Source organism: Nannospalax galili, unplaced genomic scaffold, assembly GCF_000622305.1.
Source record: "Nannospalax galili isolate Female #2095 unplaced genomic scaffold, S.galili_v1.0 scaffold1354, whole genome shotgun sequence".
Lineage (NCBI taxonomy): Eukaryota > Metazoa > Chordata > Mammalia > Rodentia > Spalacidae > Nannospalax > Nannospalax galili.
This window is the reverse complement of record NW_008335784.1, coordinates 1,754,298-1,780,892: the sequence shown is the minus strand read 5'-3', so window position 1 is coordinate 1,780,892 and position 26,595 is coordinate 1,754,298. Positions and strand designations below refer to the sequence as shown.

At 37.7% G+C, this 26,595-nt stretch overlaps 1 protein-coding gene and 2 pseudogenes across 4 annotated transcripts in view; 2 read left to right on the top strand and 1 right to left on the bottom strand.

Annotated features, from left to right (window-relative positions):
• The window catches only part of Nbea (neurobeachin), a 715,145-nt gene that overhangs the window by 116,295 nt on the left and 572,255 nt on the right, over nucleotides 1-26,595 (top strand). For 3 of the 4 annotated variants that reach the window (XM_029562257.1, XM_029562254.1, XM_029562256.1), the window contains exons 7-9: nucleotides 7,591-7,710; nucleotides 9,970-10,116; nucleotides 26,236-26,433. In XM_029562257.1, coding sequence (XP_029418117.1) covers nucleotides 7,591-7,710; nucleotides 9,970-10,116; nucleotides 26,236-26,433 — 465 coding nt within the window. Of the gene's footprint in view, nucleotides 1-7,590; nucleotides 7,711-9,969; nucleotides 10,117-26,235; nucleotides 26,434-26,595 lie in introns of those variants that run through there. The other variant, XM_029562258.1, reaches the window with a different exon arrangement.
• Nucleotides 526-1,338, bottom strand: LOC103731990 (annotated as a pseudogene).
• On the top strand, nucleotides 12,869-15,700 carry LOC103731989 (annotated as a pseudogene).

Below are 26,595 nucleotides of genomic sequence, written 5' to 3'. Positions count from 1 at the left end.
CCCTCAATAAGTGGACTTTCATTAGGCAATCTGGCCTTGCTTAATGTAGTCTGTACGTGAAAACTTTTTGTTTCCAGCTGTACCGCTTGAGGTATATTACCTTGTGAAAATGACAGGAACCATTAATACTTTACCACAAAAAGTGCTGGTTACATGGCCCCTACTGGTGTTTATGAAAATAGCATGGTGTGTTTTTCTTTAAGATGTAATATGTACTTTAGAGTTCTCAATATGTATTTTTCTTAACCCTTACTGTGTTCCCCCCCCCCAAATACTAAGATTTTATTTACAAAGCTTATTCTTGTACAGAAACTAAAAATGTTACAATCTCAGTGTAATTGGTAGCCACATATGGTTGACTCACCAATCACAGCTATCCAGGCTACAGCAAGACTCTTGCAGGAAAACCTAATAACGTTTACACTTTTCTTGGTGGTGGAGTACCAAGAGGGACTAAATGGAAGAAGGTGGAATTCTACAGGAGCTATTCTTTGGCTCTTTGGGTGGCTGGGTGTCCTGGGGATTTTATATCACAGCTCTTTCTCTCTCTTTTAAACAGCTACCAAATCCTTGAACAATCCAACCAATATTGAACAGTTCAGCCTTTGCAGGTTTTTTGGGTCTAATCATCATCTCTTTTGCCATTTGCTCTCTATTTCTCTTTTCACCTTTCCTGCTTTCTTCATCCTCGTCCTCATCCTCACCTTTTTCACCTTTGTCAATTTCTCCATCATGTCCAAATTCTTCTTCCTCCTCACTGACTTCATCTTGGTCACCTTCTTCTACATCTTCACCACCTTCTTTATCAAATTCTTCCTCTTCACCATCCTCATCATCCTCTTCATCATCCACACCATCCATTTCTGCATCTGAGTTGGGGGCTTCCTGGTTTTCTTGGCTTAGGCATTCAGGTAGGTCAGCTGGGGCAAGAGCTTAAAGACATTCTCTTTATAATCATTCAGATTAATGACCTCACAGGTAAACAGATCCAGGCTTTACAGGAAATCCAACTTTTTCAAAGGTTCCAAGGTGCTGATACCTTTCAGTTTATTTCCACTTAGGTGTATGAGATTTGGAAGTTCTTCTGTTAGTATGTCCAGATCCTTAAAGAGTCTATTATCACTGAGCTTAAGCTTTTTCAATTTATGTAGCTTGGGGAGACTTGAAACTGAAATCAAACCTATACTTATTAAACTGAGGAACTCTAAGCTCACAAATTCAGCTATTTAATCCTTCAATTTTTCCATCATTTGATTTGCAATTGTCCAAGAAAAGTTTTCAAAAAGCTGCCGGGGTCTGGTTTCCCAGCTCCAGCTGGATCCTCTTCTTCATGTCCATGTTTCCCTTGTCCCCTCTTTTTAAGCTCTACTTTACTGGGGTGGGGCACAGGCAGAGAGAGGCGACCAGCCTGTGCAGTGACGGCCATGGGTAGGGGTCGGTGTGTAGTGTTGGTGTGCAGTGTGCATTCATGCAGGTGAGTGCAGCCATCAGACCTCAGTTATTTTCAGGAGTGGAGAGCATATCTTTCTTTTTTTATGTCAAATTTTGTATGTCAAACTGAGGTAGACTACAGTCTGTATAACTAGTGTGCATATATATTCTCCAAATTTGTTTTCTTTAGGGTACTAAGTCACTGGGTTCGGGGGCACACACCTTTAATCCCAGCACTCCAGAGGCAGAGGCAGGTAGATCCATGTGAAATTGAGGCCAGCTGGGTCTAAATAGCCAGTTCCAGGCTAGTTGAGGCTAAGGGGATACCCTTTCTCAAACAAAGGAAACTACCCGACCCCTCCCCTCAAAGCCACAAAAACAACAATAACAAAATAAAATGAAAAGTAAAAACTTAGGGTCTTTTGAAACATTGAAAACTCATTTGCATTTAATATGTTTAGAGTACATATTGACCTCATAAAGCAAAAATAAATATGACCTTAACTTAGGCTAATTTATTCAGTAATCTATGTGTTCATTATTCATTTATCCTCCTTTGTATCATGATTAAAACCAAAATTAAATTGTGTGTTTGTTTTATAATTCCAAACCTGATCATCGTCTTTTATTAAGTTAATGGTACCAACTCATTTAAGTGAAATATTTAATACCATTAAAGACTCCCTGTTTTTCTCTCAGTGTTTCTAATCAGTGCCATTAGTTATGCTTTTGTCTTAGTTCAGACTCTTATGGTTTCCTACTTGAAGCTTTGTCGTTTTCAGGCCTATCTGTTTTCTCAAACTATCATAATTGTTCCACATTTCTTAAAATTCTTTAGTGAAAAACCATTATTCAGAATACAAAAGACCAGTTGCATACAGGTATCTTACTAATCTTTTTACAGCTGGATCTGGGTTTGAGTTCTCTGGTATGTCTAAATGCTGAGGAAAGTTTCATTAAACTTCCATAATGAAACCAATGAGCATTCCTCAGCCTGCAGTGTTCTTTCTCCGTTCATTCAAAATTTCCTTTTCATCCTTTATGTTCCATTTTAAGTTTGATTCTACAGTGAAATCTTCTGTGATAGCCTTCAAATGCTATTTGCTTTTACGTCACTTTCTAGTTAGTTCTTTTACATGATTGTTTCTCTACCAGCATTCTTGAAGGTGTAGATGCTGTCAGTCTTCTTGTGCCCATGTATAAAGCACAGATGTAAGGGTGGGGATTTAGTATGAAGGAGGCTTAAAGAATTTCAGTTTTAGCAGACACATATCTCATCATGAGGACATACTTGATAAAAATAGAAGTTATTTAATGATGTCTTATAGGTGCTAAACATGTTTTTGGAACTGATTTAAGTAGTTTCATACAGTAGGCATTATTATTTCCCTATTTTTAGAAGTGAGAGTAATCTTAGAGGTGAAAAACAATTTGTCTAAAATTATAGAGTTAATTAAGGTAGGAACACAATTCAGAAAAATACTCATAGAATGAGCACTTTTCTGTGTTAACTACAGCAATAAATATAATGTTCCTGACATTTATCATAAATTATCTTTGGGCAGAAAAGTTTTTGATTGTGCAAAGGCACTTATTTATGGTCTATTCATTTAGAAATTTAGCATTTTAGTTTAAAACATAGTCTCTGGAGGCTAGAGATATGGCTCAGTGGTTTAAAAGCTCTTGCTGCTCTTGCAAGGGACCTGGGTTTGCTTCACACTACCCAAGTGGCAACTAACAATGGTCTGTAAATCCAGAAGAGGGCTCCAATGCCCTCTTCTGGTCTCTGTGGACATTGCATGTCATGGTGCTTTTACATACATGCAGGCAAAACACTCATACATCTAAGAATGGAATAAATAAATATATAAAGGTTATATTCTTTATTTCTTAAATAGCATTCTAGCTGAATATTTTTAAACTCAGTGAAAATAATTTATATACATCCTAATTCATTAATATATGTCTCTACAAATATTCTTTTTTAACTTTCCAAAGAGAGGCAATTTTCAAAAAAATGTTATTAAATTTTGTTGTATTTCATACAGAATCCTCTTTATAGTCCAGTCCCCACCAGAACCCTGCCGTAATCTACCCCACTGGAACCCATATACTCTGTCCTGAGTGTTAAGGCCCACTGTGTCAAGTCAGTGTCCCTAGACAGTCCCCAGTGCAAGTCCATCCACTTGTGGTTTAGTTAGATCCCTCTCATTTATCTATCCAAACACCTATCATTTTCTTTCTTTCTTCTTCTTTTTTTTTAACAGAGCATAGAGTGGGGGTTTATTTACAGAGGAGTGGGCACCCCCATTTATGGCTGCTCTGGAATGTCCACACTCAAATATAGATCCTGTGACTTCCTGAAAGCTGCACAAATAGTGAGAGAGGTGACTTCTGTATTCTTGGCTTGTATATCCTTAGCCCCTCACCCGCAGCTAAGGTTGAGTGATTGGGAGGGAGGGGTAACTCACTCCCCCATCAACTCCTTGATGAGTGTGGGAAGGAGGTGTGACTATACCTTGCTGGCATAGTGGTCGGAGGACATTTCCAGTTAACACTCTACCCCTTCCTCCAGCTCTTACATTCTTTCTGCCAACCTCTTCTGCAAAAGTCCCAGAGCCTTGGAGGGGGTGGTAGGTATCGGATGATCTTCCTCTTATTGTGGCAAGTCACTGAACTTTTGGGTCTCTGCATTGTCAGTTTTCCATGAGCTGTTGACCCATTTCAGTGGGATTCTATCTACTGTAAAAACACAAACAGCAAGAAGCAAGACCATCTAAACAGTGACTGCTATAATAACCTGTGGGTATAAACACAAATGCTTGTACAGTACTTTAGCAGGTGCATCACATCCATCTAACAGAGTGATTACAGTAGCTTCCCATTGGGGCCTGTATTCTCCCCTGTATTCACCCCTAGGAGCCGACATTACATCCAATCGAAAATTTGCTGTTTGTACATACAGCAAATAGATGCTCCACTATTGCACCAGCAGGAATATCTTGTTTGGTATGGTGATAGTGTGACATGCAGGGTCCATCATTGAGCAGAATTATAGGGGACGATTCTTCCCCAGTCATCTGCATATTGCCTTTTGGCACCATGAAAGCTACCCATCCAGTGGCAGGGAATTTCCAGCTTAGTCCAAGCTTGATTTCTTCCTCTCCTGAGCTCACATCAAGCAGTGTCTTCAGCAATAGGGTCCCTTGGTCCACTTCTGGTGTACAATCAACATTATTGTCAATGACCTTTATTGTTTTGGGGACCTCCGGGCCCCTCAGACCAACAGCTCATAGGGGAGAAACTACCGCTGGCAGTGGGATTTTCATTTAACAACTGTATTGCTTCTGGAAGGGCTTTCTTCCATCTCCATAGAGTTCCTTCTGTGCTTAAGGATTTTTTTTTTTAATTGTGTCTCTGAAGAATTTTTCCCCCTTTCTTGCCATAGTTCTTTGTATAGTGCCCCCCATCTTCTTTAACTATATTTGTCCCTTAGTAACACCTTTATTCTACTATTCTTCTCTCTCAGGTAAGAAAGGCAATTTTTAATACATTTTTCCAGAAATAACTTGAAGCAGGTTACATAAAAATATATAAACGCTGGGCGTGGTGGCGCACACCTTTAATCCCAGCACTCAGGAGGCAGAGGCAGGCAGATCTCTGTGAGTTCAAGGCCAGCCTGCTGGGTTACTATCTAGGAGTCCCTTTGGCCACCCTGGCCAACAATTCAAAAGAAGGTAAGAGAGACAATTTTTAGCACATTTTTCCAGGAATAACTTGAAGCAGGTTGCATAAAAATATATATACAATGAGTGAAGTTTAAGGGGGGGATAGGAATAAGAAATCAAAGACCAAAGGATTTGCCAACATCATGGGATCAACTTGATGGAATAATGAAGGTTTCCATTAGCTTTGTTCTTTTTTTTTATTTTTAAACGTCCTAATGAGATTATTGGGCTTGCTAATAGAACATAGGGTGGGGATTTATTTATGGAAGAGTGGGCACCCCTCCACTTACAGCTGTACTGGAAGGACCACAGTTAAATATAGATCCTGTGACTTTCTGACAACTGCACAAAATGGTGAGAGAGGTGCCTCATGGAGTTCTTGGCTTATATATCCTTAGCCCCTCCCCCACATGCAGCTAAGGTCAACTGAATGGGTGGGAGGGGTAACTGACTCCACAAATATTCTTAAAATTATTTGGAGCTCCATTCTTATGGCTTTTTCCTGATAACTCTGTAATATTTAGAAATACTTGTTAAATGATACTTTATATGTCTTCCTCTTCTGATTCTAATCAGGGCCAGCATATGTGTTGTTTTCTGATGAGGTGAAAGATTCATTTTAAGTAAATTAAATATTTACTTGGATGAAACAACTTTTAAAAGAACATATGCTTTAGACTTAGAAATCTTTTGATCCAACCTTTTTCATAATTGAAGAACATTTTTGTTTTGTATTGCTAACGTCTCTCAGTTACTCACTATACTGCTATTACTTTGTAAATACAAACAAATTTGAGTTTTGTTTAAAATATTTCAAATATCATGAGATAACTTATATTCTAGAAGTTGAAAATTACTGTTATGTTTTTTTTCTCAATATATATGAAGTAATTTAATATCTTTAGATATGTAGAACAAAATTTGTTTCATTTCAATTTCTGGGTAGGGATACGTATTGTTTTTTATCTCCTTTAACACCAAAGACAAACATGTTCAACTATGTATAAATTATCTGTATTTCTGATACTTCAGAAAAATAACCATTTTAACCTTAGGCTATTATCTCTGGTAAAACTGAGTAGAATCTACAAATAGTTATGAGATTTTAATCATTTCATTTCAAAATTGACACAAATTATATTTGTTTACTCTAATTACTATTGAATGGGAACTCAAGATGAATGAATTCATTGATTGATTTTTTTTTTTTGTTGTTGTTGTTGTCTTTTTTGAGACAGGATCTACTGTAGACTCACCTGGCCTGGAACTCCCTATGTATAGACCAGGCTGGCCTTGATCTCAGAGATATCTGATTGCCTCTGGTTCATGAGTGCTAGGATTAAAGGTGTGTGAGGCTGTGCTAGCCTCATTCATTAATTCTTTCGGCTTTTAAAATGAACTTTTTTGGGTGTATGTGTATGTATACTTTATCATGTGTGTGTGTATGTGCTATATGCATACATGGGTGTGTATGTGAGCAGATGCCAGAGCAGGGCATTGTGATCTGCTCTATCACACTCTGCCTTATTCCCTTAACATAAGGTCTCTCGCTAAACATGGAGCTAATCTGTTGGCCACCAGGTCCCAGCAATCTTCTAGTCTCTGTACCCTACACCTGTGGGGTTGCAGGTGCACAAGTAACCATGTAAGACTTTTTACACGGGTTCTGTCCGTTTGAATTCAGGTCCTAATGTTTGTGCAGCAAGTGCTATTACTTGCTGAGCCATTTCTCCAGTTCTTGTTTTGTTTTTTGTTTTTTTTTTTGTTTTTTTTGTTTTTTTTTTATTTGTGACTCAAACTTCTGGTGATCCTTTGCTTCAGTTTCATTAATGCATGAATTACAGGCATGCACCAGTGTGCCAGGCTTATTCATTGATTTTTTTAAATGACCATTCATATATTACTAACTTAAAATTAATGTAGTAGATTTAATAAAACTAAATTGTAGACTTGAAACCACTTAACTCTTATTATAAGTGCTAAAATGGTCTTAGTTTGATAAATTTTTCTTGATCTTACAATGTAACATAGAATTTTAGGTTGTTTTAGTCTATGCTATTCTTTATTTCCTTTTATAGTTACATATGTTCATAATTCAAGGTTTCTCTTATGAATGTCCCCATGACCAGATCATTTATTTCAGGAAAACTTGGCCTGTTGTTTATATGGCTATCCTAGGGCATCTACAATGCTTCACACATTGTAAGTGGTAGGAAAGGAGTTCTAGTTGGGATTGTAGAACAGGTTTACTCTATGTGTGCCACTTCTTGCACCTGGAATGTGGGAAATGGGAAGGAGCTTGAGGAAGTGTGAGTAATGATTTTATGGTTCTTCAAACATTTCTCATGAGGAATTTTAAAAGTTATGATGGCATTTTAGAAGATAATAACTAAACATTACCCTTTGACATTTTAATTATTTTTTATTACAGTGGTACATGATCAGCATTGTCCACATTTACAATCGATGGAGGAACAGTGAAATCCGGTGTTATGTTAATGGGCAGCTGGTATCCTATGGTGACATGGCTTGGCATGTTAACACTAATGATGTAAGTTTAAATAAAAATTTTAATCTTTCTTTTAATGTAGTTGATAATATTGTCTATCACTGTAATGTACTCAATGAAAGAATTTTTATTAAGTAAATCCTTAATTCTTAAATTTAGTATGAAAATTGATAAAGAAGCAAAGGATTAGGTTCTGTGGTACTCGGGGTTAGATCATGTAGTGCCTCATAAGCAAACACAGGCTTGGGCTTTCCATCTGACCCATCACAAAAATCCTGAGAAGATTTTTTTTTGCAGACAGTGTTTATTTATTTTGTAAGAATATCAGTCTGGTGGCAGTACTGAGAATTCTATGACAGAAAAGGATTTTAAAAGCAAGAAGGGTCATCATTTAGATGATGTACTGCAATAATAACAGAGATACCTACTTCAACCAGTGTGTTAGTGTGGGAGCAGGTAACACTTGGTTTCTAGATGGAGGAGATGGAGAGTTGAAAACCCCAAGGACAGTTACTATTTCTGTAGTTTAGATTCTCCCTTTGCTTCATCCTGGCCCCTTAGAGTCAGAGCACCTTTGAGGTCAGTTCTAAACAGTCCTTCTAGCATACCTGGTTATATAATGACTTGTTTATTTTCTAAAAAACAAAATCTACTTCTGAATTTTGTCTGCATCTCCTTTACTTTTAACCTTTAAGGGCAAGTGTTATATTTCATTTTCTTGTTTTGTTTTTTCTTAAATAAAAGAATAGAGCTGTTTGTATTGTCTACAGTCTACTAGTAGATTAGGAGATGACAAATTGCACTATCCCAGCCAAATCTGTCCTTTACTTTGTGTGATCTGGAAGAACTATGAATCTTTAATTTTTGCTAAAAAACTTTTTTTTTTTTTTTCCCCAGACAAGGTCTCTCTGTACCTCCGCTGGCCTGGAACTTGGTCCATCTGCCTCTGCCTCCACAGTGCTGTGTTTAAAGATGTGTGCCACCACACCAGGCTATAAAAAATATTTTTTGAAAAGCCATTAACAACAGCAGAGCAAGTCAGTGAAGACTGTACAACAGAAGCTACTTGTAGCATGCAAAACTTAAAGTATTTTTCATCTGTGCCTTTATATAGGACAAGTTTATTTTACTGCCCAGCGAACTCATAGTTGAGTCAAAGGCAAATATATTTGAGAGAACAATTTCGTGAGAATTATAACACAGATGAAATTCTGTTTTCTGTCTGCCTTGTGGCGCTTCAGGGGAGCACACAGTCTCTTTATTATTAATGTGCCATGAAATTCTTGTAATTTTTGACTGACAACAACTGATAAAACAATATTAGAAAAAGAAGCAGGATTTTGAAATCTTTGTGGTAGTACTTCAAGAATTGGAGAAGCCTAAGCATACACACATTCTTTTTCAGTATCATTTTTAATTTCCATTGCATTTTGAATGATGAGTTCTTGTATTTCACTTATTATTTTTTCTTATTTTGTTAGGTACAAAAGGGTTTTATATGTAGATTTGTCAGTCTGTCTAGTGATTGATTTCTCTGTGGATCTATCTAGGTTGATAGCTGGATATTGGTATGCTTACTAGAATTCATGTGTGGAATATCCTAAGGTAATACAGGAGGAACTGAACAGTGACTGCTTCTCTGGCTTGGATGAATGGTGTTGAAAGAGTATAGGTGGGACTAGGCCTGTGTTGCTTAATAGGTGCTGAATCCTCTTTGTGGAGAATATTGTGTCCTTTGACTTTGGCATTTACTTTGTTGATCTTTGTTTATTTTATTCTGTGTAAGGCCTACTCATATAAAAGGAACTGATTTAATGTTGCTAACTTAGTATGCAGAAAGAAAAGGATCATCTATACGGAGAAACAAAGTAGAATTTTACAAAATTTTAGCCCTATGGGCGTATAGTTAAGATTTCGCAGTCATTCTCTTGATTTAATTTAATTTCTCTCTAAATATGAGCAGTTGTGAATTACTAACATTTTAAATTGAGCTTTTCTGTAGTAAAATAATAAGCTCTTTGCTTTTAGTGATAAAATTTGAAAAGTGGTCAAGCCCGAGGATGTAATGGACGGTTGTTTGCTTAACCCTTATTTAACTGATTTTATTTTCTCTACAAATCTTTTATTAAAAAATTAAAAAAATATTTTATTGACTTTTGTGATTTAAATATTCCAAAAAATTTTTTGAAATGCTTTCTTTTGTTTCTGGTATTTTAGGATATTTATGTTAGTAAAGAAATATATTCATAAATAATATGTCATTACAAAATAACAATTTAATTTTTGTGACTTTATAAATAGAGCTATGACAAGTGCTTTCTTGGATCTTCAGAAACTGCTGACGCAAATAGGGTATTCTGTGGTCAACTTGGTGCTGTATATGTGTTCAGTGAAGCACTTAATCCAGCACAGATATTTGCAATCCATCAATTAGGACCTGGATATAAGGTAGGAATAAGTATTTTTCTAAATTCTGTATAATGGTGACATTGTGGAATCTGTTGTAATAATATATTTAGTGAAAATCTTTCTTCAGTGTGGTTTAAGAACATCCCTACTTTTTGAAACTCACTGTGATCTCCTTTTGAAATGCTTTCTCTTTGTAGCTCTTGTCCCTTCGTGAATTTTTTTTTTTTATTCTTCAGAATGTTTTTTAATGTTGGAAACATGGCTTTAGTTATCCGTTCTGAAACATTGATGTTTATGTTGCTTTATATGGTATTTGAAATCTCAGAGTTTGAAATATGTCTGTTATGCTATGAATATATGAAATGGCTTGTCAAATGGCGAAAAGAGGTAAAGATTTATAGGGAGCAGTGGTATCAAATCCTATATCCAACTGAAATAATTCATTTTCAGTATCTACTTTCACTTGTGCCATGAAGTAAATGGTGCTCATTTTACAGAATCATTTAAGATGACTTAGAATAGACTTCTGACTTTTATTTAACTTTTGAAGTGGTTGTATTTTAGGGAAGATACGGTATTAACATCTATGAATTAGTTTTTAATGTTCAGCATACTTGGGAAGCATATATGGATTTTATTTAAAGAACACTGGGAATTTTGATATTGTGAACTATTTGGAGGTAAGACAAGATTATTGTAAATCAAAGCGTTTATAATTTTTGAGGAGTACATGTCTTGTGTTGAAGTGAAGTACCACTACTTTAAAAAATTTAGTGTTTAATAGCTAATGAGAAGATTGTTATGGAAGAGTAATACTATGCATTAAAATATTCTTTTTAAAAACTTTTTTTTAATCCCAGCACTCGGGAGGCAGAGGCAGGTGGATCTCTGTGAGTTCAAGGCCAGCCTGGTCTACATAGTGAGTTCCAGGACAGCTGGGGCTACAGAGAGATGTTATCTCAAAAAGACCGAAAAAAAAAAAAAAAAAAAAACCAAAACCAAAAACTTTTTTGCATTCATATTTCTTCTTGTGTTTTATGTTAACCATGAAAGCAACGCTTTGAAATTACCCCTTTTAAAAGGTCTTTCTGTACCCAGTGATTTTTTTTTAATAACCAAAATACAAGTAGCCTTATTGTTTCATGTAAAAAATCTATTACATGCTTTTCTTGTATCCATTTAGTTTTATTTGTTTCACTGGACCTAAAAATGAATTTGGGCTAGTACAGTCTTTCTGTCTTTCTTATAAAATATTTGAAGTAGCTTTTCTTCCTTTCTAATTTTTTAGATTTGTGTATTTTTATTTTATGAGCGTTTGCTTTGTGCTTGTTTTTGCATGATTTGTGTGTCTGGTGCCCGTGGAGGCAAGAAGAGGTTGTTGGATCCCCTGGAAGTAGACTGGTAGATAGCTGTGATATGCCATGTGGATGCTGGGAATCAAACCCTGGTCCTCTGCAAGAGCAGCCAGTACTCTTAACTGTTGAGCCATCTCTCCAGCTCCTGATGTAGCTTTTCTTAAATACTAATAAAATGATATTAAGATGACACTTACAACCAAATGGGAATAAAGGGGAATACTGGTGAAATAACAGATACATAATTTACAAATCCAGTATTATCACTGTGGTTAAATTTCAGAATTAATGAGAGCCTTCCTAGCATCAAAAAAGAGAAAAGGGGATAAATATAAGTGATTATTTAATTCTTTCATCCAGAAAAGAGCTAACATTGTCTTGCACAGTTTTAAAAACTTAAAAATGTATCATTTGGCTCCATCTTGGCACATTCTACTATAATAGTTTTAAAAATGCATAGTAGTCCAACATCACCTTATTCTGTCTTTAGGTAGTGTCTTGATATAAAGTGTAGAGTACCTACACTGAAGTCAGAACTGTAAGAAGAGAATATCTCTAATTATGGTCATAGCATGAGAAAGTATTGTATTCAATTCTACATGTCTCTAGCCAGCTGAGCTTCTTTAATGGAGATTATCAATCCATAAGTACAGATAAATTTTCTCAATGCAAAATTTTGGAAATACAAAAAGTTCAGTTATTACTCTATAGGTTTTGTCTGCAAAGCCTTTTGATACTGAATGGTTTTCCCTAGATATTTAGGGAATGAAAAGAAAGAAAAGATGCAAATGAAGACCGGTTGCAATTTGATAGGAACAGTTCACGTGCGTTCACTTCAGTTTCTTGGTACTGAGCAAAATTATGGCTTGCAAGAGTACAGAGTGGTGTTAGAGTTTAAAGAGGGTGTCAAATATAATCATTAGTTGTCTTAATTTCATTTCACATGGTACTGTGTTACATAAGGACACTTTCACACAAGTTTCCTTTGTACATTAAAGACTTGACCACCTCTATTCCTCTACTTTCTCCTTTTCCCACCCCTGCCTTTGTATTCTCTTTCACTTGGTTCTTTACCTTTTCTCTATTTTAAATACAGCATTGTCATCTACAAAGTTCACTCGAGAACCCACACAGTGAACTTACAGAACAAAAGCTAAAATACTTGCAAAGGATGATTCATAATGCTTTAGCTAAGTTTATGGTTTTGTGTTTAGTGGCATTCCTAGCTGTCCATGGCTGCACGTAGTTGGACACACCTGTAACAGTTTCACTTCTACTTTTACTTCATATACTCATACATGATTTTGTGTCTATATAAAATCTATTAATCACAAATGAGATTAAACATATTATTTTGCCTGCCGTGGTGGCTATTGCCTTTAATCTCAGCCCTTGGGAGGCAGAGGCAGGTGGATTTCTGTGAGATCCGCGCCAACATGGTCCACATAGTAACTTCCAGGTAGGCTGGAACTCTGTCAAAAACAAACAACAAAAAAACCCCAAAAACCCCTCGTGTTACTTCTGTTTTTATACAGTGGTTTAAATTGCTTAGTATGATTAGCTCCCTTTGTATCCATTTTCTTGCAAATAAAATTTCATCCTTTATGGCTGAAAAAAATCCATTGTATGTACATACCACATTTTGTCTATCTGTTCATTTGTTGTTGGATATCTAAGTTGGTTCAACTTAGCTATTACAAATAATTTTGAATGCTGAAATACGTACTACTATGGAAATATTTCTGTGATATGCTGGATTGGAGTTCTTTGGGTAAATGCCCAGGCCTGGTATAGCTGTATCATATGGTGTAACTGTTTTTAGTTTGTTGGGTAATTTCCATAATGATTTCCATAGTAGTTGAACTACTTTATTTACATTCCACCTGCAGTACATGAGGGTTCTTTTTATTTTATTTATTGTTGTGGGTGTTTTGTTTGTTTTATTTATATCATTGCCAACATTTGCTATTTCTTTTCTTAAAAATTACCATTTTCTGGCTCAGCGGTTAAGAGCACTGACTGCTCTTGCAGAAGACCTGGGTTCGATTCTCAGCACCCACATGGCGGCTACGAACTGTCCTTAACACCAGTTCCAGGGGAATCTGAAGCTCTCCTCTCACCTCTGCGGCATTGCATGACACAGGTGCATTCACATACATGCAGGCAATACACGCATACACATAAAATAAAAATAATAAATAAAAAATTACCATTCTCACTGAGGTAAGATGAAATCTTAGTGTAGTTTTAATTTGCACTTCTCTAATGGTTAGTAAGGTTGAGCAGTTTTTAATAATTTTTATCGTAATTTGTAGTTCTTTGTAGAACTGTGTTCACTTTATTAGCCTATTGATTGATTGATTACTTATTTAGGTTTTTTTGTATTCTTTGTATATTCTGGATATTAAAATTCTAACAGGTTTATATCTAACAAAAATTTCTCTCCAATCTGTAGGCTGTCTCTTCATTCTATTAACTGTTACTTTGCTGTGCAGAGGCTTTATGATGTCATAAGGTCTCATCTGTCAATGGTTGACATTATTTCCTGAGCAACTGGAGTCCTAGACCCAAAGTTCTTGCCTATGCCTCTATCTTGAAATGTTTGCCCTACTATTTCTTCTAACAGGCCTTTAATCCACTTGGCATTGGTTTTTGTACAGAATGATAGGGATCTAGATAGGGATCTAGTTTCTTCTGTGGATATCTGATTTTCTAAGTACCGTTTGAAGAAGATGCATGTACATTTTGGCATTATCAAAAATCTTGTTGCTGTAGCAGAGCAGATTTATATCTGGGTTCTTATTCCATTAGTCTCCTTGTCTGTTTTGCACCGGTATCTTTTTGTTGTTGTTTTGAAAGAGGGTCTCACTGGGTAGCCCTACTGGCCTGGAATTTGCTATGTAGACCATCCCAGTCTGACCTGGATCTCACAGAGATCTGCCTGCCTCTAACTCCCAAGTGCTAGAATTAAAGGCATGTACGGCCATGCTTAGCTCCTGCCAGTATCTTGATATCTTTGCTACTGTGGCTCTGTTTTGCAGCAAAGTCAGGCATGAGCATTTTTCTTATTCTTCAACATTATTTTGATTATCCAGGATCTTTTGTGCTTTGAAATGTCTGAAATGCTAAGCATAAGTGAAAGCAGTGAAAACTGCTTTTGAGAAGCAATGCTAACCATCTCAGACTGTAATAGAACTGTGAAAGATACCAGTAACTCCAAATAAATTTAAGCAGGGTGGAGCACGTGGCACACTTCCAGAAGGGAAAGCAGCTGGATTGCGGCTGCTGCAAGTGCGAGGTGCCTGAGTGCCCCCTCAAACTGAAGGATTTGGAGGTGGCAAAGGGGGTCCAGGCTGAGACACAGCACCATGCCAGGAAGAGTGCAGCTGGGGCCTGAAGCTGGAGGAGATAGGCAGAGACCAGCATGCTTTGGAAAATGGACATGCTTTTGTTTAGTACTTTTGGTGTTCAAAAAAATCTAAAAATCTTTTTTGTTTAGGTTTTTTTTTTTTTTTTTTTGAGTGATGGCTTCAGCAAGAGCATGGTCAGTACCAAGTCTGAGAAAGTAGAGGCAGTAAGGGAGCAGAAACACAAGAGTTTTGTGGAGAATATGAGAAGCAGATCAAATATTTCCACATGTTCTGCCTCTAGGACAGCAGTCAGAAGTACCTGTTGGGCAGTATCCACCTGCTATTCTAGGAGACCGGCAATTAGTGCATCAGCCTGGAAGTGGGCTCATGGAGCAAGTGGTCCATCAGACCATGGTGATGCAGTTCATCTTAGAACTGGCCTAGAGCCTGAAGGTCAACTCTTGTGCCTGTTTTAGACAATTCTTCTCTAAGATTAAGACATGCTACTGCTAGTTCATGGAGGACTTTAAATACCAAGTGAGGGCTTTCAAGAAGTGTGTGTGTATGTGTGGCTGTGCTGAACTGCACATTCAGAAGGCCATGAAGGAATACAGGGAGGAGGAACACAAGAAGGCATTGGGTTCCTGTAACTTAGACCCTATGGAGATCTAGGAGTCACTCCTTGAGGAATTCCAGATGTGCTTCAACTGCAGGGAAGTACAGATGCTTCCAGACAACATCAGCAGGATGAATCCCACTGACACCAAGTACCCCATGCAGAAGTGCATCATGAATTCTGGCCTCTGGGTCCCCTACTCCCAGTCTGAGGTGGCAAAGCACAGGGAGGAGAAAGGGCCTAAGACTTGTTTGCTGGACGCTGTCCTCAAGGCAGACAATGACAAATACATTAGCTTGTGATGCCAGCCACTGCACCACTGGCCTACAGGCCTCTGCAGATCCTGTTCAGAAAACAAAACCTATACACCATATCCCTGATTCCTGACCTCCTCCTCTTCTGCTGTTCCTCATTGCCCAACCCAAGGGCTTGCCCAGTGCCCCACTCCTACTGACCCTGTCCCTAGCTCTCCTCCAGTTTTCTGCTTTGAGTTGAGCGGGCTCCACTGCCTGTGTCTCTACCTTCCATCAGTTTGTGCCCAAATTCCAGGGTTCCAGGGAGGGGCAGAAGTCTCTAGGTAATTCCCTTGGATTTGGGACTGTGTCCCCAGCTAAGAAGTGTGTTCCCTGTGCATCAGTGCACACTCTTTTATTTCTATCCAGCCTTTTTGGAAATTGGCAATGATGTAATAACAAATTATTTCAGGTGGGGGAAAAACCCCACTAATAACTACAAACCAAACATTGGGGACAGGGGAAGCAAATTGTGGAGAACAAATGATAAAGAGAAAACCTTGAAAGCAAGCAGAGAAGTGTTAGAAATTAATTGAGGATACAATGGTTTGAATAACCACACACTTCTCATTAGAAATCAGGGAAGTCATAGAAATGGAACAGAATTTTGTACATTATGCAAGGGGGAAAAAAGTCTTGCCAACCCAGAATTCATCCAGTGAAAATATCCTTTAGGTCTAATAAAGGAGAGAAATTAAGGGCAGTACTTCTACCAGACACAATTTAAATGACTGAAAAGGAAGCCTGGGTTGTTAGGAATATATTGCAAACTTTAGAAATTCTAGAAAAAACTACTCCTCATTTCTTTAAAATACTGCCGGGCGTGGTGGCGCACGCCTTTAATCCCAGCACTTGGGAGGCAGAGGCAGGCAGATCTCTGTGAGTTCAAGGCCAGCCTGGTCTACCTAGTGACCAGGACAGCTGGGGTTACAGGGAGACCCTGTTTCAAAAAGACCCCCCCAATACAGTTGATTAAAGCAAATTTAGTTCATTTAAATTTTATGTATTTACATAATTTATATAATACGGATTATTGCTAAGAGAAAACTGGAGAGGGGCCATAATGGTCTTACATGATGAATAGTTTCCATATTTTACAGTGTCTACAAATAGTATTTTGAAATTGACTGCGACTCAGTAGCTGAATTGAAATGAATAAAGTCAATGTTATATATATGCCTTTTCTTTTTGTAGCTGTGTAAATATCAAGCATTTCCTCACAGCATGTGATGTTGACTTCTTGAATCAAAGTAGCAGTCATTCAGTTGAAAGCATGAACAAAGATTAATAGATTAATCTTTGGACCTTGTGTATGCATCCACTGTGTCAACTTCATCTCCTCTCGTTTACAGTCAGTCCACACTCTGACTTTCTAACTCCATTTACGTGGACCCTGTTGACCATCCTCTAAGGCCTGAGAATCTACAGAAATGGGAACTCTAAAATCCCCCAACCTGTTCTCCTTAATTCATCTACTTTTTAATGTTTTTATCCCCATATTCCTAACTAAGAACTAGAGACTTTCTTCCCTCAGTAACCTGGCAGCTATGCAATAAAGCCACTGATATGCTTTTGGGGTCTTTTAGCTAGACCCTCCCCCCAGTATTCCCCCGGGGGGAATACTGTGACTGACACACTCACTGCCCCTATTCAGCATGGAAGAATCTAGACTGTCTGTGTCCTCATCCCCTAAAGGCAGTTAGGGTTACCTCTTCAGAGAGGGGAATGATGAGAGCAGGAAGTAGAAATTGGTAGGCATCTTAGGGTAAAGACAACCCCCCCCCCGACCAGTTTCTTTCCCAGCTGAGAGCTGGAAATTTCCTTGAATATGCCAATAAAATTGTCCATACCTGAGGCTAGAGATGCCAGAACTATCTAATCCAAAGATGTCTCCACCTCTACTGTAGCTAGAAACTGGGGGTGCCAATTAGGGGGTCTGGTTTTTTCCTTATTACACCTTTTTCTGAAGTAATACCCTGTTCTGGAAAACATGCTGAAGAGATGACCAGAATTTATGGATCTGTATACCTGGAATGAGAACTGGACTGATCATCTCATTTCCCCCTCTCCTCCTCCCACCACTAAACCATTAGTAACTCTTGAACAACGCTTAATCAGTTGTCTCCAAAGATTCTTATAGAATCTCCTGATTGAGGAGCCCTTATGACTGCCCAAGTTGCTACTAGAGACCAAATTAAGGCTGTGTTTCTATTCCATTCCACCAGAGGACTCCCTCTTCCAATGAACCTTGTACTATATCGCCTCCTTATGATGACCCCTGCTTCATCTGCTTGAAGCAATGAAGAGAAAGGACACCTTTGTTACTTTCTTTTTGTCTTCAGGATCTTAAATGAAGGAAAATCAGTCTGACAAATGACTGAACAAACTGACCCACCCTACCTCCCCACTCCAGGAGAGAGATTCATCTGTCTCACAACACACAGCCTATAGTCTAGACATCAGGTTCCTTATCAACCCCCTAAGCAGAAGACATCTGGTTCCTTAACCTCTTTGCAGAACTGGTTCCTTATTAATCACCCTGCAGGAAATACCTGGTTCCCCTATCAGAACTCCCCATCTCTCCTTCCCAGATTCCAGGAAGGAATATGAAACCACCCAAGAAGGTACAACCCACTTTCTAGGATTTTCTGGGCCAAGCCATAAATCCCAGACTTTCCCCAACCCTGACACCCAACCTCCATTCCTGCTGGAAGGTTGCTTGCCCTTTGTATCTAATAAAGCGATCTGCATCTGTTGAAACAAAATAAGTAGGTAATGATAAGGCAAACTATACACAAACAAAGCCATTTATCATTTCATTCATTTGGGAAATATTGGATAAGTAACTTGTATCTGTATTATAAGGTGCTTGCTTCTTTTAGATGTTCAAAAGATGTTTTCTTTTTCTTAAAATCTGATAATTTTGCTAAGTATGTCTTGGAGTTGGTGATTTAATTTCTTAGATATGTAATATGTACTTGTATAGGTAGTTTGGCATATGCTTAAATTTCAAGGATTTTCTTAGCACTCATTAGTAACTCTTTAAAAAAACTATTTTCTTGCTTTGAAATTATTTTTTTCTTTGTTTCTCTTCAGTTACTTATGATTGAACCTGGGGTCTTGTACATGGTGGGGAATACTCCACCACTGAGTTGTGTTCCTCTTTATATATATAATGTCGAAACAGGGTCTTACTAAGTTGTCTAGGCTGATATTGAACTCCCTCTAGTCTAAAAGCTTGTGGTCTTCCTGCTTCAGTCTCCTGAGTTGCTTAGATTACAGGTCTGCACCACCAGGCTCAGTGTTTTTAGAGAACTGACTACACATATTTGATCTACTTTTTTTTTATTTTTACTATTCCTTCTATTACTTAAATCTTTATCTCCTTTATTCCTCTCATTGTAAAATCTAAAACGGAGATTTACAGAAAAGTTATAAGCCCTGTACTATGCAGTTTTCCTGAATTATTTGATAGTAAGTGCTGATATGATGTCTCACTATCACCGAGTGCTGTGTTCCTACAGACAAGAAGACTGTTCCTGCAGTATTACAGTAAGTCAGATTACCATGGTTGATATAGATAAGCCTTGAAACCCATTAAAATTTTGTTAATTGTTCCATAATTCCTTTTAAGAAAAGTCTGGTTCATTGTGTTCATTCATATCATACAATATTCTTAGCCTGCTGAGTGGAACAGTTTCTCAGTCTTTCCATAATTTCTGGATGGATATCCTCACGACATGTGGTGGCATACTTGCTGAGCTTCTTCCTCATGGACATCTCTTAACTCTTCTTTAGCTCTCACTTTTTATATTGGACTAGGCTGTCAGACTGATACCCCTGTCATCCGTTTGGACCTTAAGTCTCCTTTAGATCTGATGTCTCTGGAATTCTGACACCCCACTCCAGCTTGCTCCCTTAGGCACTTGTGGTCCCCATCCTGGCCATCCCTTGCCTGGCTGTGCCTTCCTCACCTTATTCAAGATATAGCAGTAGCCTTCAAGCACAGGCTTCAACAAACCATGCTACACTTAATTACAAGAGATAGAAGTATCGCTCACGCGCAGACTCCAACAAAACATACGCCACTTATTTATATATAGTGTGTATGTGTGTGTGTGTGTGTGTGTGTGTGTGTGTGTGTGCGCGCGCGCGCACACGCGCACGCTCATATATTTACCATGGCACATGTGGAGGTCAGAGAACAACTTTCGGGCATCAGTTCTCTCCTTCTAGCATGTGGGTTTCTGGAATCAAACTTAAGATCATTAGATTTGGTCCTAAGCTCTTTTGCCCATTTAACCATCTCACTAGTCCTCAAGCCACACTCTAAAGTAATTCTTTCCAAACTGTAGTCTATATCCAGCTCCCTCCCCTGTAGTTACATTCTTCCCACCAGATCCTGAGTCTGCTGTGTCTGCCAGTGACTTTTCCTCACCATCCCTAGTGAGGGCTTTGAATTTATTAGCCCCATTTTACAGAGGGAGGAGGAATAGTAAGAGGAAAGAGACTCATTTATTTGTAAAAATATTTTTAGCAACTTTATTGAGATATAATTCACAGATCTATAATTCATTTATAATAATACATATTCATACAAAATTAAAAGGCTAGATTTTGATAGTCTTGCATTTGTCTATCAGTTTAGGGGATTACTTTCATCTTAACAATATAAAGTCTTACAAACTATGTGTAGAGAATTCCATTGCTAAGTCTTCAGAATTCTTTGAAAGACATTTTGTAGCTTTTGCTATACAACTCTTGGGCTGCTTTTGCCAAATTTATGCTTTCATATTTTGTTATTTTGGTGCTGTCATAAACAGAATTTTAAAAAATGTTCAGAGTTTTGTTTGCTAGAATTTAAAGTGTGCTTTGTATAGTGTATAGCAGGAGCTTGTTCATTTTGCCAATTGACAATTTCTGAATTTGGTGTGCCTATTCCATTTAACTTTGAATGTTATTGTCGGCACATAGTAGTGCCCCTATTTGTGATCTTTACCTCTCTTGGTTTCAGTTACCTGCAGTCAAAGCATGGTCTGAAAACATCAATGGGAAGTTATACCTAGATGAAGTCAATTCACTCTGTGTACAGGTCTTTGTACTATATATTGATTATATATTATTGATAAAATATGATTAATAGTGTATAGTATCTAATCAGTATCTTGTACATACGTCATTTATTTTGTGAAACCAGTACTTTTGATGAAGTACAGGGAGTTGAGGACCTTACATTCCAGGGTGGTCAGAATTCAGGGCTATTGAAACATCTGGGACTTGTGAAAACAGGGTTCTCTGAAGGAGCTCCCTGTTGATCTAGGAGGCCTTTCTGAGAGATCCCTGTGGGTCCTTGGCTGAGCTAGAACAGAACCCGAGGGCTGAGCTAGAGATGTGCAGGGTAACTCCCTGAGTCCCAGGAACAGGTAGCTGTTGCCACTGGTAGAGGAGAGATATTGGCAGCTGCATGCTTTTTTTGAGGATTTTGGAGTTTTGGTCCAGTAAGAGTAGGCTTATGTCCACATCTGCGGGCATTCTATGATTACTATTAAAATGAATGACAGTAGTGAAGCAGAAACTGCAGTTTTCATATACACAGTGTGTGTGTATGTGTGTGTGTATTTTCATTCAAGTCCTTTCTTTGTTTTAAACCTTTTTTGTTTTTAAATTTTATTTATTATTTTTATTTTATGTGTATGCATGTATTGCCTGCATGTAGGTAAGTGCACCCGTGTCGTGCAATGACTGTGGAGGTCAGAACAGGCTGTAGGATCCCCTGGGACTGGAGTTACAGACAGTTGTTAGTGGCCATGTTGATGCTGGGATTTGAACCTGGGTCTTCTGCAAGAATAGTCAGTGTTCCTAACTGCTGAGCCGTCTTTCCAGCCCCACATTTGTCATTAAAAAAAAAAAAAAATGTCAAGATCCATTGAGTTAACCAAAAAAATGGACAGTCAGATCTCTTATGGAAAGCATCTGAAGGTGGTTGCTACCCAGTTCTTCCTTGACTCTTCAAAAGGTGAAGCTTGAGGCTGGAGAGATGGCTCAGCAGTTAAGAACACTGGTTGTTCTTTCTTTCTTTTTTTTAATATAATTAATTTATTGAGAATTTCATACATGCATATAAGGTGTTTTGATCAAATCCATGCCCATTCCTTCCCTTCCAACTCCTCCCATATCTCCCCATCACTTTTTTTCTGATAACTTCATGCACTCCTTTTTTTAAAAAATGGGGCTTTTTGCTACTCTAACATTACCTCCTCTGAAGAGGTAACCCTAAAATCTTTTAAGAATTAGATAAAAGTTCCCGAATATTTTCAAAATTTTGGTCTTTGGAACAGAGTATGTTGCTAAGAGGCCCAAGGACATTGTGACTTTTAGTCAAGAAACCGGCTACTTTTCTTTGGGGTCTTTTTACCTTAACTGCCTAGCCAATTCCTGCCTCCTGTTCTTATTACACCATCCTCTGAAGGGGTTACCCAACTTGCAAATAGGGAATCGGAACACAGACCACTTTGGCTTCTTCCATGCTGAACAGGGATAGGGGTGAGGCAGTTGGGGTACCCCTTCAGTGGATCTAGCTAAAAGATTCCCAAATTGCATAACTCTTACCTGTACAGAATGAAAGTCCTTGACTGGTGAATAGGAGATGTGAAGGAGAAGTAAAGGCAAGAGTAATTAGCATTACAAGTTCTAGACAGGGAACTAGAAAAAAGTCAGAACAGGACAATTTTCAAATGAACAATAGTGGGCTGTCTCCCTTAGCTACAGGTGGGCATACAGCATTGCAGACCAATATTTGAAGTCTTAAATCTGAGCAGCACTTTATGATTGGGAACAAAATCACCAATGAGAAATAATTGTCTAAATAACTTTTTATATGGACTTAAGCGTAATGTAATCCCTTGAAAGTGTAATCCCCTGAACTCTTAAAGAAATATTATGATGATTTTACTCTCCTTTTGGGTGTTTAAGACCATACAGTTGGCCCAAATAAATCAGTTTATTTTTACACTTAAGGTCATTTGAGGATCTGTTCCTCAGAGGTCACATGGGCTTTGGAGGAGCCCCTGGCTCCTTTCTTTTACCAGTTCCATTTATGTGACTGTAAGTCAAAGGTCCTGCTCAACCGTGGCTGGCTTCACTTGGAAGCATGGAGATGTTTTCTCTGATGGCTAAGAAGCATCTCAAAAAGTGTTCAGCATCATTAATAATTAGAGAAATGCAAATTAAAACCACCCTAAGGTATCACCTTATCCCAGTCAGACTGGCTAGGATCAAGAGAACAAATGATACCAAATGCTGGCAAGGATGTAGAGAAAGGGGAATGCTCATTCCCTGCGGGTGTGATTGCAAAATCATGCAACCCCTATGGAAAACAGTGTGGAGAACTCTCAAAAAACTAAAAATGAACCTACCATATGACCCAGTTATACCACTCCTTGGCATATACCCAATGGACTCATCCTATTCTAGAGACACTTGCACAAGCATGTTTGTTGCTGCTCTTTTCACAATAGCTAAGAGATGGAAGCAACCTAAGTGCCCCTCAACTGACGAGTGGTTAACAAAAATGTGGTATATTTACACAATGGAGTTCTATTCAGCAGTAAAGAAAAATGAAGTAATGAAATTTGCAGGTAAATGGATGGATCTGGAAACTGTTGTACTAAGTGAAGTAACACAGACTCAGAAAAATAAAAGACGTATGTTCTCCCTCATATGTGAATCCTAGCACCAAATCCTTTTAAAATTCTATGTCCTTTTAATAAGATGATGCTGTACAGTAGTAGTCTCTTCTTCACGAAATAACTACCATCACCATGACGTCAGCTGTGTCTGATTGCTAAGCATCATCACAATTGGGCTTGTTGACAGTTGTGCTCCTTCATTAAAGGAGGGCCAAGCAGCGTCACTGGACCCTCACCCAAGTATCCAGCCACTCTTCCGAGCCAATTGTATGTAATTTGACCCTAATCACACATGGTCTCCTGGATTTGGGGAGGGCTAAAGTATACAGTCTGGGAAGGCTAGGAAGAGAAGGCTTCAGTGTGCAAAACCTCAAGTCATTCACACATCAGCAACCCCTCAGTTATTTTGGTAAGTAACCTCAGTAAATTCATTGGATCCCCAGTAAACCTTTAATCAAATATTGGCTTGACACTAGAACCTTAAAAGGGAATAAGCATTGCTTAGTATCCCAAAGAAAAGAATTCTCACAACAGATGGAAAATTTATTTGTTTATGTTATTATGTCTCATAATTATTAAAAAAAAAAAAAAGAAAGAAAATGACAGGGCTGGAGAGATGGCTCAGCAATTAAGAGCACTGACTGCTCTTGCAGAGGACCCGGGTTCAATTCCCATCACCCACATGGCGCCTATAAACCATCCTTAACTCCAGTTCCAGGGGAATCTGAAGCCCTCTTCTGACCTCCGCAGCATTGCACGACATGGGTGTACTCACATACATGCAGGCAACACACTCATACACTTAAAATAAAAAGAAAAAAAAGAAAAACAGAAAATGAGAATGTAAAAGATGTTAAAAGGATATAGGAACGGAGATATTTTCCAAAATAGATGGAAAAAATGAGAAAGCTTAAGCAAGCAAAATACCTCATATTTTGTCCTGTGTAAGTTTGTTATGATATATAAAGGATGAGACAAAAAATAATATATATAATCTTAAAATTTGTAAGGTCATAGTTTAGGCACTTAGTTTAAGGAACAAAATATATATCTAGTCAAGGTTTTTCTGAGAACATTTGGTTTTTTTACCCAAGCTTTATCTACATAGCACATGGTATGTTTAAGAGCCATACTTTGAGTCCTATACTAATCTAGTCAGGGGAACTTAAAGAACAGTTTTTGCCCTTTGCCCTCCAGGGTCAAATAAGTTCCAGGAAACTATGGAACATCTCTCAAAATGTCCTGTAACTTTGGTGATATCCTATCCTCTTGTTCAGGGAGGCTATGGCTATGGAGACCCCACGAGATTGACTTGAACCAATGTCCAGTGTACAAAGAGGAGGGTAACACAATTTTTTAAACAGTTGGACATCAGGTCAATCTGTGCTTGGACACATGCTTCACAAGAATGTTACCTTAATAAGGTGCATGAGAATAAGCCTAGCATTGTTCTGTCTTGCTTGATTTAGGCTATGTGATAATCAGAATTTGTGGTGATGCTTTTTCCCTTTGGCATAGTCTGCAGCAAAAGAAGTAAGGAGGAACAGTAACAGGAGACCATAGCAGGTCTGGAACATGGAGCCCAGTTCATACCCTTTGTGTATAATCTGGAATCTTCTATACTCAATCTCATTTAGCCTGCTGCTTGAATTTTGTTAATAAGCTTTCTTCATTTAACAAGCTAGAACATGTCACTCTACCTCCAGTTACTATTCCCACCATCTGTACAGGCTTTTCTTAGTATAATGCCATCAACTGGAACACTCAGCCCAGCCATCCAGTTTTGCCCTTGTCTCATTCAACTCTTACAGTCTTTATTCTCACTTCTCACTGACTTGGTTGGCTTTGGTGGTTCTTGATTTCTTTTATTCTACATAGTTAAATAATTTTGTTTCTACAGCTTACCTCATATTTTGTCCTTTGGAAGTTTTTTTCTCTGACTGATGGTCTTCAATATAAGTCAACAATCTAACATTTATTAAACAGTATTTAAAATGAGTAGGTTAAATACAGAAATATTAAGCCTTTTGAGTATTTATGATTTTTATTGAAATGCATGTTAAATGTTAAAAGTCAAGTAGATAAAAAAGCAAATTAAATGGGTTTATTTTGGCAAACATTAGTACCTAAGTCATAATTTCACTCACGTTTAAAGAAATTCTCTGCTTACAGGTTTTTATTGTAATGCAAAATAGGGACAAAAATAAAAGTTTAATTTAAAAAATAGTGCATATTTTGAAAATGTTACTTCTGTCTTGGGAAGTGTGAATCCATGAGTTTAAAAAAGTAAATTTGAAGCTTTGAGGTGAGAGGTAATGTTCTGTATTTCATTTAATTGGGCAGAGAACAAAACGTCTAATCCATATAGTGAAGTTTTGCTTGTTTATTTGTGATATTGAAATAACTAAACATGTTTTCACGTAAAAGTAAAAGTACCATCTATAACTGCAGATACAGAAGTGTTTGATTATTTGTGCTGCTTTTGTTTTGGTGCATACCTGTTAATGAGTGTTTTGCATCCAGATTGGAGTTAGAAAGACTCTAGATAGTACTCATTGACAAATAGAAAACTGTTTGAACTTTGCTGGACATACTTGGACTGTGGTGTTTGAAAGTATTTGAATTGAATTTAAAAACTGAGTGATAATAAGTAACTCCCCATATTTCATCTTAATAAGTTAAATTTATATTTCATAGAACTGAAATGATAATGACAAATTATGTAACACCACTATGTAGTGCTAGATTCTTGGAGGGCACATAACAGATTATTATTCTAATTGTTTCTCTGCTTGAAAAGTGCAAAGTTTGTCATTACCTTTAAAAGGAGTATTTAATGGAGTTTTATTTTTTCAGAGTACCTTCAAGTTTAAATCTGAGAGTGATATTCATTTGGCAGAACATCACAAACAAGTCCTGTACGATGGAAAACTTGCAAGTAGTATTGCCTTTACCTATAATGCCAAGGCCACAGATGCCCAGCTGTGCCTGGAATCATCACCAAAGGAAAACGCATCAATATTTGTGCATTCCCCACATGCTTTAATGCTCCAGGTAGGTGGATTAGGGCCTGGTGTTCATGTTCTTATCAGCAGTGATAGAAATCTGTATTTCCCACATTGTATGTTGCTCATCTATAAAAATAGCATTTTTGTTTTTGATGTGAAAAACATTACCATTGAAATCTACCTGATGACTTTATATCCATGCTCAGAT